This window comes from Phyllostomus hastatus, unplaced genomic scaffold (genome assembly GCF_019186645.2).
Source record: "Phyllostomus hastatus isolate PE091 unplaced genomic scaffold, TTU_PhHast_1.1 phas_contig_29, whole genome shotgun sequence".
Classification (NCBI taxonomy): domain Eukaryota; kingdom Metazoa; phylum Chordata; class Mammalia; order Chiroptera; family Phyllostomidae; genus Phyllostomus; species Phyllostomus hastatus.
Window position 1 is genome coordinate 340,060 of NW_025333835.1, and position 16,732 is coordinate 356,791.

The following is a 16,732-nucleotide window of genomic DNA, read 5'->3' on the forward strand; positions in this document are numbered from 1 at the left end:
AAAATACTACTGGTATACAGATTTGGAGAAAAGGATCTCATGAAATTGAATTTTCTTCCATCTACTTTAACTATGAATACCCTTGGTTTAAATATAGCTTTAAAAGACTTCTATAAGGTGAGGGATCCAAGATGGTGGTGGAATAAGTGGAAGCTACACCAACTTCCTCCCAAGATCAATCTGGAATTGCAACTAAATTGTAGCGATATCATCCAGAATAAGAACTAAACACTATCTGGAGAGAAGCCTTATAACCACAGACAGGCTGGAAAAACCACTTCACCACAATAAGACTGGTAGGCAGTGCAGAGGAGACATGAAAGGGCTGTCTGGGCTCCCATGGGTGACAGCTGGAGTGCTGAAGGGATATTTCATCAGGTGGGGGACTCCTCCTGAGAAGTGTGGGGTCTAAACTCCAAGCTGGGCTCCCCAGCCTACAGCACCAGAGGTGGAAAGGAACCAAGATAAAACTCAGCTACGAAAAGCAGGAGGGTTTCTGTTTGCCTGGGAGAGACAGATGGAGATGCAGAGAGCCTCTTAACAGACCAATGCACAAAATTTCATTTGTAGCCACTTACCCTGGGTTCCAGCAGAGGGAGAGCAGAGTGGACTAGGGTTGCTTGAGGAGAGTCTGGGGTTGGTGGCTCAGGGAGAATACTGAAGGAATAGCTGCCAGGATCCCTATACTGAGTCATTCCCCATACTGCAGGAGCCATTACTCTTAGATAGAGCACTCTTCTCTGAATGGCACTGCCTGAGGGGAAGCAAAACCCCTGCCCTCAGGAATTATTCTGCCCTGGTGTTTAATCCTGACTGCTGCTCATAACTTGATTAGATTAACACCTGATCAGTTAAGTGGCTGATTAGTTTAACAAAGTAGCCAAAATGGGAAGACAAAGAAACAGACTCCAAATGAAAGAAAGAACAAATGAATTAACCAAAAAACTAGATGAAATGGAGGCAAACAATTTCATAGAGAGTTCAGAGTAATGATTATAAGGATAGCTAACAGCATAAAAAAAGACAAACTATAATATAGGAACAGTCAGAAATAAAGGATGCAATATCTGAAAAAAATAATACACTTGAAGGAATAAACAGTAAGGTACATGAAACAGAGGATAGAATCAGTGTTTTGGAAGGCAAGGTAGAAAAAAAGCACCCAAACAGATGAAAAAAATTAAAAGAATGAGGAGAGCTTAAGAAATATTTTGGGCCATGTGAAGGCCAACAACATCAGCATCATAAAAATACCAGAAGGGAAAGAGAGTAAGCAAGGCATGAAGAACTGATCTGAAAAAATAGTGACTGAAAACTTCCCTAATCTGGTGAAGGAAAAAGTCACACAAGTCCAGGAAGCTCAGAGAGTCCCAAACAATTTGGACCGAAAGAGGCCTACATTGAGACACATTACAATTAAAATGACAAGGAGAGAATCCTAAAAGCTGCAAGAGAAAAAAGCAGGGAGTTACCTACAATGGACCACCAATCAGACTGGCATCTGAATTCAAAGAAACATTTCAGGCCAGTAGGGAGTGACGTGAATATTCAAGGTGATGAAAAGCAAGGACCTACAACTAAGGCTACATTAACCAGTAAGGCTATCATTTAAAATTGAAGGAGAAATAAGGAGCTTCCCAGACAAGAAAAAGCTAGAGGAGTTTGTTAACATCAAACCAATACTGAAACAAATGTTAAAGAGTTTGCTTTAAGAAGAAGAAGAAGAAAAAAAGAGAGAAAGAAAAAAAAGAGGAAAACAATATAACAATAAAATGTCACTACATACCTATCAATAATCACCTTAAATGTAAATGGCTTAAATGCTCCAACCAAAAGACAGGGTAGCTGAATGAAAAAGAAAGTAAGACCCATATACATGCTGCCTCCAAGAGACCCATTTCAAATCAAAAGATGCACACAGGCTAAAAATAAAGGGTTGGAAAAAGATATTCCATACAAATGGAAAAGAAAATAAAAGTTGGGGTAGCAGTACTTACATCTGACAAAAAAGACTTTCAAACCAAGGATGCAGTAAGAGACAAAGAAGGACACTATATAATGATAAAAGAAACAACCCAACAAGAGGAATATAACCATAATAAACCTTTATGAACCCAATGTAGAAGCACCCAAATATGTAAAGCAGATCTTTTTTTTTTTTTTGCATTTTATATGTATATTGATTCAGGCAAATTGACATCTTTTCAACATTGAGTTTCCCAATCATGGATGTGAGATTTAAGTTTTAAGATTTTTTTAAGTCTTTCAATTCACAATTTTGCATGTTTTTTTTCCCCAGCAAATCTTGATGGATGTACAGATTGAGAGAAATACAGTCACAGCTGGGGATTTTAACACCCCAGTGACTTCAGTGGATACATAATCCAGGTAGAAAATCAACAAAGAGATAGCAGCCTTAAATGACACAAGTAGATCAAACAGATTTAACTGATATCTTCAGAGCATTTCACCCCGAAGCAGCAGACTATACATACTTTTCAAGTGCACATACAGAAAGGATCTCAATAAATTTAAGAAGATTAAAATCATATTAAGCATCTTCTCTAACCATAATGGTATGAAAACTAGGAATTAATCACAAGAAGAACACTGAAAAATGCACAAAGACATGGAAGCTAAGTAACAGGTTATGAAAAAATGAATGGGTCAACAATGAGATTAAGGAAGAAATCAACAGATACCTTGAAACAAATGAAAATGAGGACACAAGAATCCAAAATCTGTGGGACACTGGGAAAGCAATCCTAAGGGAGAAATTCATAGCATGACGGACCTATCTAAAAAAAACAAAACAAGAAAAAGCCCAAATAAACAATGTAACTTTACACTTAAAGGAACTTGAAAAAGAACAACAAACAAAGCCCAAAGTGAGTAGAAGGAAGGAAATAATAAAGATTAGAACAGAAATAAAACAGACTCTAAAAAATAAAAACAATACAAAAGACAAATGAATCTAAGAGCTGGTCCTTTGAAAAAATAAACAAGATGGAAAAAACTTTACCTATATTCATTAAGAAGAAACGAGTAAAGATCCAGATAAATAAAATCAGAAGTGAAAGAGGAGAAATAACAACTGACATGAAACAAATACAAAGCATTCTAAGAAAATATAAATAACTATATGCCAAAAAACTGGACAACCTGGATGAAATGGGTAAGTTCTTAGAAACATACAATTTCCAAAAACAAATCAGAAGGTGGAGAGAGTCTGAACAGACAGATTGCACCTAATGAAACAGTGATTAAAAAAACTCCCAACAAACAAAAGCCCTAGACCAGATGGCTTCACAGGTGAATTTTACCAAATACTCTGAGAAGAACTAACACCTCTCCTTCTCAAAGTATTTTATGAAATTGAAGGGGAGGGAAGGTTTCTAAAATCATTTCATGAGGCCAACATTATCCTAATTCTAAAACCAGATAGAGTCACTACAAAGAAAAAAAATTATAGGCCAATATTCCTGATGAATATAGAAGGTAAAATCCTCAATAAAACAGCAAACTGAATACAGCAATGCATCAAAAAGATCATACACCATGATCAAATGGAATTTATTCTGGGAATGCAAGGTTGGTACAACATTAGCAAATCAATAAATGTGATTCACCACATAAACAAAATGAAGGATAAAAACCATATGATCATATCAATAAATGCAGAAAAAACTTTCAATAAAATCCAGCACCCATTTATGATAAAAAAAACTCTCAGCAAAGAGAGAATAAAGGGAACATACCTAAACACAATAAAGGCCATATATGGCAAACCCACTGCAACAATATGAATGGACCTGGAGAACATTATGCTAAGTGAAATAAGACAGTCAGAGAAAGACAGATACCATATGATTTCACTCACATGTGGAATCTAATGAACAGTGAACTAACAAGTAAAACAGACAGACTCATAGAGCACATGACAGATAGTAGGGGTGGGGGGAGGTCAGGGGTTGGAGGGATTAAGCTAAAAGGAGACATAGACATAGACTCATAGACATGGACAACAGTGTTGTGACTGACAGGGGCAGGGGAGCAGAGCATAAGGGGACTAAATGGTAATGGAAAAAAATACAATAAAGATTAAATTAAAAAAAAAACGACTTCCATAAGGTAATCAGAATTTTTTAGTTAACAATTTATCTCAATAGTTCTCAAACTTTAGTGTGTATCAGACTTGCTTGGAGGGCTTGTTAAAACAAGGATTTCCTCCTCATCGCACACTGCCCCCCCCCAGCCCCCTGGAGTTTCTGAGTAGTTTATTTCCCTTTCTATAACTTTCCAGGTAAGTTGGATTCTGCTGGTGGTTAGGACCACACTTTAGAATCACTGGACTTATAAGGGGTTCTTACAATATTCCTGACTTGAATAAATCAGGAAAAAAGCATTTAACAGAGAAATCTGGCCTTTCACTTTCCTTCAAGGAGCCCCAAATGGATGTGCACTTGTATGCATAAACTCATGCACATACATGCAAATCAACCTCCTGCCTTACCCTACACACACAAGAACAGAGACTACTATACATCTTTGTTACTAGGAAAGATGCCTGTACTAGGGGACACAGCACTGTATAATTTCATGCATACTTGAACACCTGAACAGCAAAAGTAGTATCAGGAGCAAATATTTCCAAACAAAACTTAGAAAGCATAACAGCAGCAGCAGAAGCAGCAGCAACAATAACATCTAACACTTTCTGAGTGCTTACTACATGCTATGCACACTTGTAAGCATTTTATGTATTAATTTATTTAATTATCTCAAAAACCCTATAAGATAAATTATTATAAGGTAGATTATTATTATCATTTTATTTTACAGATGAGGAAACTGAGGCATAAAGATATTAAGTGGACTCATTCAAGTAAGCAGAAGAAACATGATGTGAACCTAGTCAGCCTCGTTTCAGAGTCCATGCTCTTGAAAGTAATCATCTACTAACCTTTTTTATAAAAGAGTGAAAGGGAGGTAGATTTCAACGGCTTCTGAGTCTGAAAGGCTGAGGTTGCTTGTGCCTCTGCACTTGCAGAATTTACACGTGTAGTTGACCCTTTTTTCTTTGGGGATCTTATAGGAGAAAGATACCTAGATAAATTCAAAAGAAGTCTTTGTGTAAGTTTGCTGAAAAAAAAGCTCTCTCTCGCTCACAAGCATAAACACACATACACACAGCCATAAACATGCATCCAAACACACCTTTTCTATTTAATCTGTTATTCTACACCAAATTCCTTGAGCAGGCTATTTCAATACAAGCTGAAAAGAGAGTTCAATAAGAAAACTAAGCTTGTCATTACCACTTCTAACTCATTTTGATAAATGGCTTTTACTGGGAATTACTGCCTTATTGGAAAAAATCTGCAAAGTATATATGTTCAATTTTAATAAGTATAGTGGGATTGAGATAATAAAGTATCTCTAGCTTAAAATAATAATATATTTATCCTAAAATAGTATTACCATATTTCTTTCCTCTTAAAAATGTTTTATTGATAACTATGATTCATATATATGGTAAGACTTAAGTTACATACACATACATTCATCTAAATTATTTAATAGAGATTTCTATGAATTAATACTTTAGATAAAATTATCAAAGCAGATTTATACATGTATACTAAATACAGGGTGGGGTAAAAGGTTTACAGTTTTTCATATAGATAACAATACAATAATAAATAATAATATCAGAATAAACTATGTTTCACATACTCAAAATTATAAAGCTACTTTTGCCCCACCCTGTATGTCAAACATAAATCAAGGAAGGAATTTTAGTAAATATTGTCTCTCAGTTTCTCACATTCTGCTCTACGTTGCCCTTTATTTTACAGGATAATCCAAGTCTACTTTCTAATTTTGCTTTAGTGGCTGATAAATAATTCTGAGCAGGAAGTAGGATTTGTACCTTGCCATGGATATTTCTAATACATGAAGTACATTAACTAGTACACTAGGAAAAGGGAATCACCACCATAATGATTTCATACTATCAACCTTTGATTTCCCTTCAAATCACCACCTGACAATATTGTAGACTGACTGAACTTGGGTAGAATTTAGTGTCCTTTGAGTTCTAGGTACAAATATTCAATTACCTACTGGACTTCTGTACTGTAATTTCAAAGTGGAGCTTTTGTTTTCTTCCCTCTGTTTTTCCCATCTCAGTAAATAGCTCTACATTACATTCAGTTTCTTAAGTCAAAACCTAGAAGTTATTTTTATTTTTTATTCTTTATTCTATTACAGTTGTCCCAATTTCTTTTTTTCCCTTTTGCCCCCGCCCCAGTAGAAATTATATTTCATTTCTCTCTTTTCCTAGTTCTCATACCAAATGAAGAAGTCTTCCCTTAAATACATCTGAGATCTTTCCATTTCTTTCTATCTCCACTGACATATCTTAGACTAAATCGTCTCTCTCTCTTATTTGGACTATTAAAATTATCTCCAAACCGGTATTCCTACTTTCTTCCTTGCCCTATTCTGTTCCCTCTTCCAACCTCACCTGTATTTTAAATAGCAGCTAGAAAGTGGCCCTGTAAAAATACAAATTATAGTAAGCTATACCCCTGCTTAAAACCTTAATGCTTTCCCACCGCCTTTCTAAAGTACAAACTCCTTCCCATTGCCTATAGGAACATACAAAGTCTAGCCCAGTTTGCCTCTCCAACCTCATCTTGTACTATTCTCTTCTTGTTTACTCTACTCCAGTCACACTGGGATTTCTTTCTGTTCCTCAAACCAGGTAAGTTTGATCTGCTTTAGGGCCACTGCACTTGTCTGCCCTGCCTGGAATGCACACCATGCAGATTTCTGCGTGGCCAGCATCCACTTGTCCTTGAGGTCTCAGGTCAAATTTCACCAGAAAAAGCTTCCCTAAACATTCTATCACTTTCTCAGGTTCTCTCTTTTACCACATTTTTATTATTTTCCTTATAGAACTTACTATACTCCAAAATCACCTTATATATTAGTTTATGAGTTCACTGTCTATTTCCTGCCTCCAGAATGTGAGCCCTATGAAGGGCAGGATCTAGTCCATCTTACTTGCCTTTGTATTCCTACTGCCTAGAACAATTCCTGACAACCACTTCATTGAATTATAGAAAAAAAATAAGGTTTGACTTACTTATATTACTATATTACCAAGCAAACAAACTTATATGTGAAGGCAGTGGCTGAATATGCTAGAAATAATTGGGGTACAAGTTAGTAGGTTAACAACATCTCTGGAAAATAGTCCCTGCACTAATTATAACACAATGTAAAGTCAATTACCTCACAGAACTAAACAGAAACACAACATTAGGTACATTTCTATGAAAAGCAATATAGCTAGAATGTTTAAGAACATGGACTTTAGAGTCAGATTGCTTGGGTTTGATTTCTGTGGACTTTTGGAAAGTTACCTTATTGCTCCAATTCCTATAGTATAGATAACTGAGGCTGAAAGCAGAATCTGCTACCTTACAGGGTTGTTATGAAGATTAAATGAAAAAAATCTGAAGTACATAGGCAACTGTTCATCACATACTGAACCCTCAGTAACTGTTAGCTATTGCTCTCTTCTTCCACCATTATCATACAATAATCAACTGTTTTAGTTTCATATGCCACACTACTTCCTGTGCCTATCTTATGCTTCACTCCAAATGCACTGATCTAAACTCCCTAAAGCAGGGGTGTCAAACTCATTTTCACTGGGAGCCACATCAGCCTCATAGTTGCCTTCAAAGGGCTGAATGTAATTTTAGGACTGTTAAGGAGTTGAAATTACATTCAGCCCTTTGAAGGCAACGGTGAGGATGATATGGACCCTGGTGAAAATGAGTTTGAAACCTCTGCCCTAAAGAATATTTACTACTTTCCTGGCTATTATGCTTTGGAATTTGTTCCATTTCTGACTCTTGGAATATTTTTTTGTCTCCTCCCTCCTCTCCAGTTTCTGTGTTGAAATCCTATTCCATCTCTAATATCTGTTAAATTACCAAGTCTGCCACGAATACTGTCCTCTTTAAACCAAACCTGAGTGATTTCAGGAGCAGTTTATACCACTTTATTTGACTTTAATTTGGGTTATGCATTTTACATTCCTGCTTCTTGAAAGGAGCACCAATGTCTTATTCAAAATTCTATTCCCTACAGCTTTTTAATATAGTATCTCACATTATGCTATGCTCAAAATATATTTGCAGGTTGAAAAAAATAACAATATATATATTGAACTTACATATCTGCTGCAGTATGATTATTCTGGAGAGAAAGGTTGAGAGTACAAGCAGACTCAAGGTGGTCAGCTGATCCTTCTCGGTCCTTTGCTTGTTTAATAAGATCAAATAAAGGTGAATCCTATATGAAAAAAGATGACATTAAAGTAACATTGGTAAGTATGATTTTCCCATGTACATGTCAAAAATCATATTTTTTGACAGGGTAGCACTATAAATTTAGTCGCAATTGACAGCAGCAATTTAGAAATCAGAATGAGGTTTTTTTTTAACTTTAAGAATACTGATGTGCCAATTTTGGTACAATACACACTAAAAAAATGAATAGGAAAATATATATCTTTAAATGTTTATATTAGAAAAGAAATTTAAAGTTAGGGAAAAAGACACAGAAAAGATCAAGAGAAGGTAAAAAGAAATAATAAAGAAATGAGCAGAATTTAATAAAACTGAAAAAAAGATAAAATACAGTTTGTAAGAAATGAAATTAAACTTCCCATCAGACTGACTAAGAAAAAGAGACAGATAAATAGTACTAGCAACAAAAATTGGGATAATAATAAAGAAGATTTGAAAGATAATAGGGAACTGTTATAAATAATTTTATGTCAATAAATTAGAAGTAGAAAATTCCACAAATATATAAATTAACAAAATTCAATAAAAAATAAAATAACCACAAGAATCCTGAAACATACATTCAAAAGAACCTATACATCCCAATGCTCATAACAGTGCACTTTACAATAGTCTAGTGCTGGAAACAGTGTACCTGCCCATCAGTAAATAAGTGGAGTAAAAACTGTGGTACATTTACACAATGAAATACTATGCAGCAGAAGAAATAACTTCTAACCTTCAGGAAAGCATGGATGAAATTGGACAGCATTATGCTAAGTGAAATAAGCCAGGCAGTGAAAGATAAATACCACATGATCTCACCTATAAGTGAGACTTAACCAACAAAACAAACAAGTGAGCAAAATAGAACCAGAGACAGGAAATAAAGAACTGAAAGTAATCCATGGTGAGAGTGAAGGGGGATAATGGGGGCAAGAGGGGAAGGGTTGTCAAGGAACATGTATGAAGGACCCATGGACAAAGACAACAGTGGGGGCGGGGGGGAGGACTGAATGTGGGAGGTGGGGGTAGGCAGGACAGGAGAGTGTAATGGGGGGAAAATGGGGACAATTGTAATTGCACAACAATTAAAAAAGTAAAATAAAATAACCACAATAATCCAATAAACTATTAAATAATTCAAATCAATAATTTAAAATCTCTCTACAAAGAAATATATCAAGCAACTTTGATTTCACCAGTGATTTCTACCAAACATTCAAGGAATAGATAATTTCACTTTACTCAAAGTGATCTGAGAATGAAAAAAAGGAAAAATATCCTCCATCTCATTTCATGAGGTTAGTACATTGACTTAAATCTGTATAGGACATTACAAAAAAGTAAATTATAACTCATTCACATTCATGAAGAGAGAGATAAAAAATCCTAAACAAGAAATATTAGCAACCCAAATCAGCAATGCTAAACAGATAATATATCATTATCAAGTTAAGATTATCCAGGTTGCAAGATTGGTTCAACATTAGAAAATTTGTAATGCAATTCACTTCACTAATAAATGTAAGGTGAAAAGTCGTATCAAAAGCATGGCAGAAATTTTTCATCTTAAAATCCATTTGTAATTTTTAAAAAAGAAAGAAAACAGTAAACCAAGAAAGAATGGGTACTTTCTAATTTGATACATGACATCTACAAATGAACAAAAAACCTACAGCTAACTTCTAAATATAAACAGGCTAATAAATGGCAAAACAGCAATTTGAACTTAGGTGGTCAGGGCCCATAGTCTAAGCTTTTACACACTATAATTATAATTTCTCTATGAACTTTTCTGTAATTTTTCTAATTTTTCATTAATTTCTATCTTCTTTTAAAAAACATATTTTCATGATTATGCTGTTACAGTTGTCCCAATTTTTTCCCTTTTGCCCCCTCCACCTGGTACCTCCATTTCCTCCAGCAATCCTCCCACATGGGTCATGCATGTAAGTTCTTTAGCTTCTCCATTTCCTATACTATTCTTAACATCCCTCTGTCTATTTTGTACCTACCAATTTATGCTTCTTAATCCGTGCACCTTTTTCCCCATTGCCCTGCCCCCTTGCCCCTCTTAGCTGATAAGGAGCCAAATGATCTTTATATCTATGATTCTGTTCCTGTTCTGGTAATTTGATTAGTGTGTTTCTTGGAATGAATTGTTGATAGTTGTGAATTTGTTGCTGTTTTAATGTCCATAGTTTTTATCTTGTTTTTCATAAATAAGTCCCTTTAATAGTTTATGTAATAATGGCTCAGTAATGATGAACTCCTTTAGCTTTACCTTGTCTGGGAAGCACTTTATCTGCCCCTCAATTCTAAATGATAGCTTTGCTGGATGTAGTAACTTAGGTTGTAAGTCCTTGCTTTTCATCATTTTGAATGCTTCTTTCCAATTCCTTCTAGCCTGCAAAATTTCTTTTGAGAAATCAGCTCACAGTGTTATAGGAACTCCTCTGTAGGTAACTCTGCTTTTCTCTTGCTGCTTTTAAGATTCTCTCTTTATCTTAACTTTTGGCATTTTAATTATGATGTGTCTTGGTGTGGTCCTCTTTTGGTCCAACTTCTTTGGAACTCTGTGCTTCCTGAATTTGAATGTCTATTTCCTTCACCAAATTAAAGAAGTTTTCTTTCATTATTTTTTTCAAACAAGTTTTCAATTTCTTGCTTCTTCTTCTTTTCCTTCTGGTACCCCTATGATTCAAATGTTGGTACACTTGGAGATGTCTAGAGGCTCCGTAAACTATCCTTGTTTTTCTGAATTCTTTTTCCTTCTTGCTGTTCTGATTAACGTTTTTTTCCTTATGTTCCAAATTATGGAATTGATTATTGGCTTCATCCTCTCCACTGTTGGTTCCCTGTAGATTTTTCTTTATTTCACTTAAAGTAACCATCATTTCTGCCTTTTTTTAAGCTGTTGTCATACTCATTGAGTTCTTTGAGCTTCCTGATAACCAGTGTTTTGAACTCTGTATCTGATAGGTTGGTTATCTCTGTTTTGTTCAGTTCTCTTCCTGGAGTTTTAGTCTGTTCTTTCATTTGGGCCCTGTTTCATTGTTTCCTTATTTTGGCTGCCTCCCTCTGTTTGTTTCTGTGCATTAGGTGGAGCTGCTTTAACTCCCTGTTCTAGTAGGGTGGCCTAGTGTAGAAAAGGTACCTGTAAATTGCGTGGGACAGAGTCTTAGTTAATCACCAGGGTGGGGCAACCTATTTTCCTGCTTTGTGGCTCTGTGTGGGAGGAAGACTCAGAGAGGGAACAATGCTACTGCCTAGCTTCTAGAAGTCTGCCTAAGAGGAAGCTGTCTCCCAGCATTCTTCCTGTTCCAGCCACTTTACTTTCTCCCTGTATGTGACTGATGCCCTTCCAGCTGTTGCCCTGGTGTTGAATCCCAGAGAGGGTGGGTATGTGTAAGTCCAAAGTTCATGGAGGCCCTTTAAGAGGAGTCTCCTGAAAATCCTGCAGTTCCTTCTACTGCCCCAACCCCTACTGGCTTTTACAGCCTAAAGATATGGGGATTTATTCTCCTGGCACTGGAACCTTGGGCTGTGTGGTCTGGCCTGGGGCTGGGATCCCTCAGTCCCCAGGTACCTCTCATGATTTTTATCTACCACAGGTGAATATGGGACTACCTGTTCTGCCACCTAATTGCACCACACAGTGTCTCGCACTACTCCACCCTGTCTCTGGATCTCCACTCCTCCTACCTATCTGGATGAATGTGACTTCTTTAAATCCTTGGTTTTCATACTTTCATACAGCCCAATTTTCTAACAGTTCTGGGTGATATTTGTTTTGTGGTCTAGTTGTAAGTTTTTCTGTAGTTGTGTGAGGAAGTGAAGCATATTTTCCTATGCCTCCATCTTTCCTGGATGAGTTGTCTTGTTCTATAATTCCAATAATATCAGCCAGGCAAAGCAGCTGCTCCCAGTTGTGGCCAGCCAGGCAAAATATCCACCCATTAACTTTTTAGTATAATAAACAGCAGTAGTTAAACAAGTAAATAATCTTCTAGTATGAAGGTATAAGTATGACAAGGTCATACTTATCTGACCAGAGATGAGTATCTCCACTTTCTACAACATTTAACATAATTTACTAAATAAGTATAGAGCTTATATTGGAATATTATATTGGAAAAATATTATTTTTCCATTCCAGGATAACCGTCTGGTTTAATAGCTATAGAAGCATATTATATACTTAATATATAATTTACATTAATAAATTACTAATTGCAACCAATGATAAAATAATATAATTTACTAGTAGACAAGTTTATAAATTAGAAATTATAAGTTATAATTTAATATTAACATATTTGAACACAAAAATATAATGATTAAATGAGTCTCCTGACTATATTAGACAATTTGTATTATAAACACATCAAAGAGTCTGAAGCACTGCACTGAAAAACAAACTAGTTGAACTTTAGAAATTAAGCAAAGTAAGCCCCAAATTCTAACTAGATTTTTATTAAAAGTGATCATTTTATCAGATCCAAAATGGCAACAGAGTAAGTGGAAGTTAAACTCACCTCTTCCCAGGACCAAACTGGAATTACAACTAAATTATAGAACAGTCAAACTGAATAACCAACTGAAAAATAGCTAAAGAGAAGTCTTATAACCAAGGATTTACAGAACAAGCTATATCGAGACTGCTCCAAACAGGTTGCCAAGGGCCAGTCACAGGCAGCATCTGATACTGATCTATATCAGAGTCTCTCCAAAGAGGGCCAGAACCAGCATATCCAGTGGCCACCTTCAGACATCAGAGCAGGATCCAATAAGCTTCACAGGCAGTATATCTAAAGGGAGATCTCAATAGGCACCAAATCTTGCTGAGGCGAATTCTGCTTCATGTGATCAGCACCTGCACAGCACCATAGTCTTACCACAGGCTATGGTAAGGGTTGAACCTCACAGTTAGCCAGGCTGAGGGTTGATCCTATGCATGAATGGACCAATAGCAATCAAGACTCAATTACAACAGCAGGGCCCACGTAATCCACAGAAGGAACATTCCTGGAACACCCAGCTCAGGAGATCATGGAGACTGCACCACTGGATCCCACAGGACACCTCCTACATAAAACCACTGCACAAATACTATGAGTCATAGCAGATCTATCTAATACATAGAAAGAAACACAAAGAGACGGCCAAAATGGAGAGACAAAGAAACTTGCCCCAAATGAAAGAACAGGAGAACTCTCCTGAAAAAGAGCTAAATGAAATGGAGGCAAGCAATTTATTAGGTATAGAGTTCAAAGTAATGGTTACAAGGATGCTCAGCAGCATGAAAAAAACAACATAGAAACTCTAAAAAGAATCAATCAGAAATGAAGAATATACTGTATGGAATGAACAGTAGGTTGGATGAGGCAGAGGATCGATTCAGCAATTTGAAAGATAGGGGAAAAAGGCACCCAATCAAAGAAGCAAAAAGAAAAAGAATAAAAAAATGAGGACAGTTTAAGAAACCTTTGGGACAACATGAAGCATAACAACATCTGCATTGTAGGGGTACCAGAAGGACCAGAGAGAGAGCAAGGGATAGAGAACTTATTTGAAGAAATAATTACTGGAAACCTCCCTAACCTGGTGAAGGAAAACAAAACACAAGTCTGGGAAATTCAGAGTTGCAAAGAAGATGAACCCAAATAGGCCCACACCAAAACACATCATAATTAAAATGACTATAGTAAAAGACAAAGAATCTTAAAAGTTGTAAGAGAAAGACAGTTACTTATAAGAGAGTCACCATAAGCCAAGACTGTCAGATGATATTTCAACAGAATCATTTCAGGCTAGAAGGGATTGCCATCAAGTATTCAAAGTGATGAAAAGAAAAGATCTAAAACCAAGATTACTTTACCCAGCAAGGCCATCATTTTAAATTAATGAAAAAATAAAGAGCTTCCCAGATAAGAAAAAGCCAAAGGAGTTTGTTACCACCAAACCAGTATTATAAGAAATGGTAAAGGTCCTGCAAGAAAAAGAAGAAAATAAAAGTAACAAAGTCAAAAGAATAAAATATCAATAAATACATATCTATAATCACTTTGAATGTAAGTGACTTAAGTACTCCAATAAAAAGGCACAGGGTAGCTGAATTGATAAGAATGCAAGACCCATTTAGTGCTGTCTACAACAGGCTGACTTCCAAATGAAAGACACACAGACTTAAAGTAAAGGGATAGAAAAAGATATTTCTTTTTTTAAATAAATTTCTTAAAGATTTAATTTATTTATTTTTAGAGAGGGAGGGGAGGGAGAAAGAGAGAGAGACACACACATCAATGTGCGGTTGCTGGGGGTCATGGCCTGCAACCCAGGCATGTACCCTGACTGGGAATTGAACCTGCGACACTGAAAAAGATATTTCATACAAATGAAAATGAAAACAAAAAAGCTGGGGTAGCAATACTTACACATGACAAAATCAACTTTACTTTTATTTTTTAGAATACTTTTAAATTTTTATTGGAGTAACATTGGTTAATAAAATGAAATAGGTTTCAGGCATGCAATTCTATACAAAATTCTTCTTTTATCTTTATTGTATATTTTCCATTACAATTTAATTCCTGTTAAATGCCCCACTTCCAAAAATCAACACACTGTTGTCCATGTCCATGAGTCCTTTACAAAATAAACTTTAAACAAAGGTTATAGTAAGAGAAAAAAAAGATACTACAGAATGGTAAAGGGAACAGTCCAACAAGAGGATATAACCCTTATAAATATTTATACACCCAACATAGGGGCACCAAAATAGGTACAGCAAAGCATGATGGACATAAAGGGGAGACTGACAGTAATAGTCATAGTAGGGGATTTTAACACCCCAATGACATCAATGGATACATCTTGTAGATAGAAAATCAACATGGAAACAGTAGCCTAAATGACACACTAGATCAGATGGATTTCATTTACATCTTCAGAGCATTTCACTCCCAAGCAGCAGAATATACATTATTTTAAAATGCATATGGAACATTTTCTCAGGTAGACCAACCACATGTGAGGACACAAAACAAGTCTCAATATATTTAAGAAGACTGAAATCATATTAAGCATCTTCTCTACCATAATGGTATGAAACTAGAAGTCAATCAAAAGAAAAAAATGAAAAACACACAAAGACATGGAGGCTATATACCATGTTACAAAACAATGAGTGAGTTAACAATGACATCAAGGAAGAAATCAAAGATGCCTTGAAATGAATGAGAATGAGAACACAACAACTGAAAATCTGAAACACAGAAAAAGTAGTGCTAAGAAAGAAATTCATAGCATTACTGGACTAACTCAAGAAACAAGAAAACTCTTAAATAAACAATCTAACTTTACATTTAAAGGAACTTGAAAGAGAACAAAAAAACAATACTCAAAGTCAGTAGAAGTAAGTAATAAAGATCAGAGCAGAAATAAATGAAATATATATAAAAATAAAAGAAACCAAGAACCGGTTCTCTGAAAATATATACAAGATTGACAAACCTTTAACCAGACTCATCAAGAAAAAATTGAGAGAACCCAAATAAACAAAATCAGAAATGAAAGAGAAGTGACACCAGAGAAATAAAAAAGATTGTAGGAAACTATTTCATACAACTATATGACAACAAATTGTACAATCTAGGGAAAAATGGGTAAATTCCTAGAAACATACAATATTCCAAAACTGGATCAGGAAAAATCAAATACACAGATTACAACTAGTGAAATTAATGCAGTAATTTAAAAAACTCCCAACAAACAAAAGTCCTGGACTGAATGGCTTCATAGGTGAAATTTAGCAAATATTCAAAGAACTAACACCTATCTTGCTCAAACTACTCCAAAGAATTCAAGAGGAGGGAAGATTCCTAAGCTCATTTTACAAGGCCAGCATTAGTCCAGTTCTAAAACCAGATAAACACTGCAAAGAATGAAATTTATAGGCTAATAACCCTGATGAACATAGGTGCTAAAACCCTCAACAAAATATTAGCAAAGTGGATCCAGCAATACATTAAAAATATCATACAACATAATCAAGGGAATATATTCCAGGGATGCAAGGTTGGTACCATATATACAAATCAATAAATGTGATACACAACATAAAATGAAAAGTAAAAACTATACGATCATATCAATAGATACAGAAAAAGCATTTGATAAAATCCAACACCCATTTATGATAAAACTCTCAATAAAGTAAGAATTGAGGGAACAAACCTCAACACAAACCCACAGCCAATATTATACACACTGGGCAAAACTACAAGCATTTCCCTTAAGATTGTGAAAGAGACAAAGATATCTTCAAAAAATTAAAAATGTAACTGCCTTATGGCCCA

The 16,732-nt window shown here is 35.5% G+C and overlaps 1 protein-coding gene across 1 annotated transcript in view; it reads right to left on the reverse strand.

Annotated features, from left to right (window-relative positions):
- Positions 1 to 16,732, reverse strand: part of RB1 (RB transcriptional corepressor 1) — a 283,425-nt gene that overhangs the window by 18,932 nt on the left and 247,761 nt on the right. The window contains exons 18-19 of the mRNA XM_045838956.1: positions 8,255 to 8,373; positions 4,964 to 5,106 (exon numbers count right to left, since the gene is read on the reverse strand). Coding sequence (XP_045694912.1) covers positions 4,964 to 5,106; positions 8,255 to 8,373 — 262 coding nt within the window. The remainder of the gene's footprint in view (positions 1 to 4,963; positions 5,107 to 8,254; positions 8,374 to 16,732) is intronic.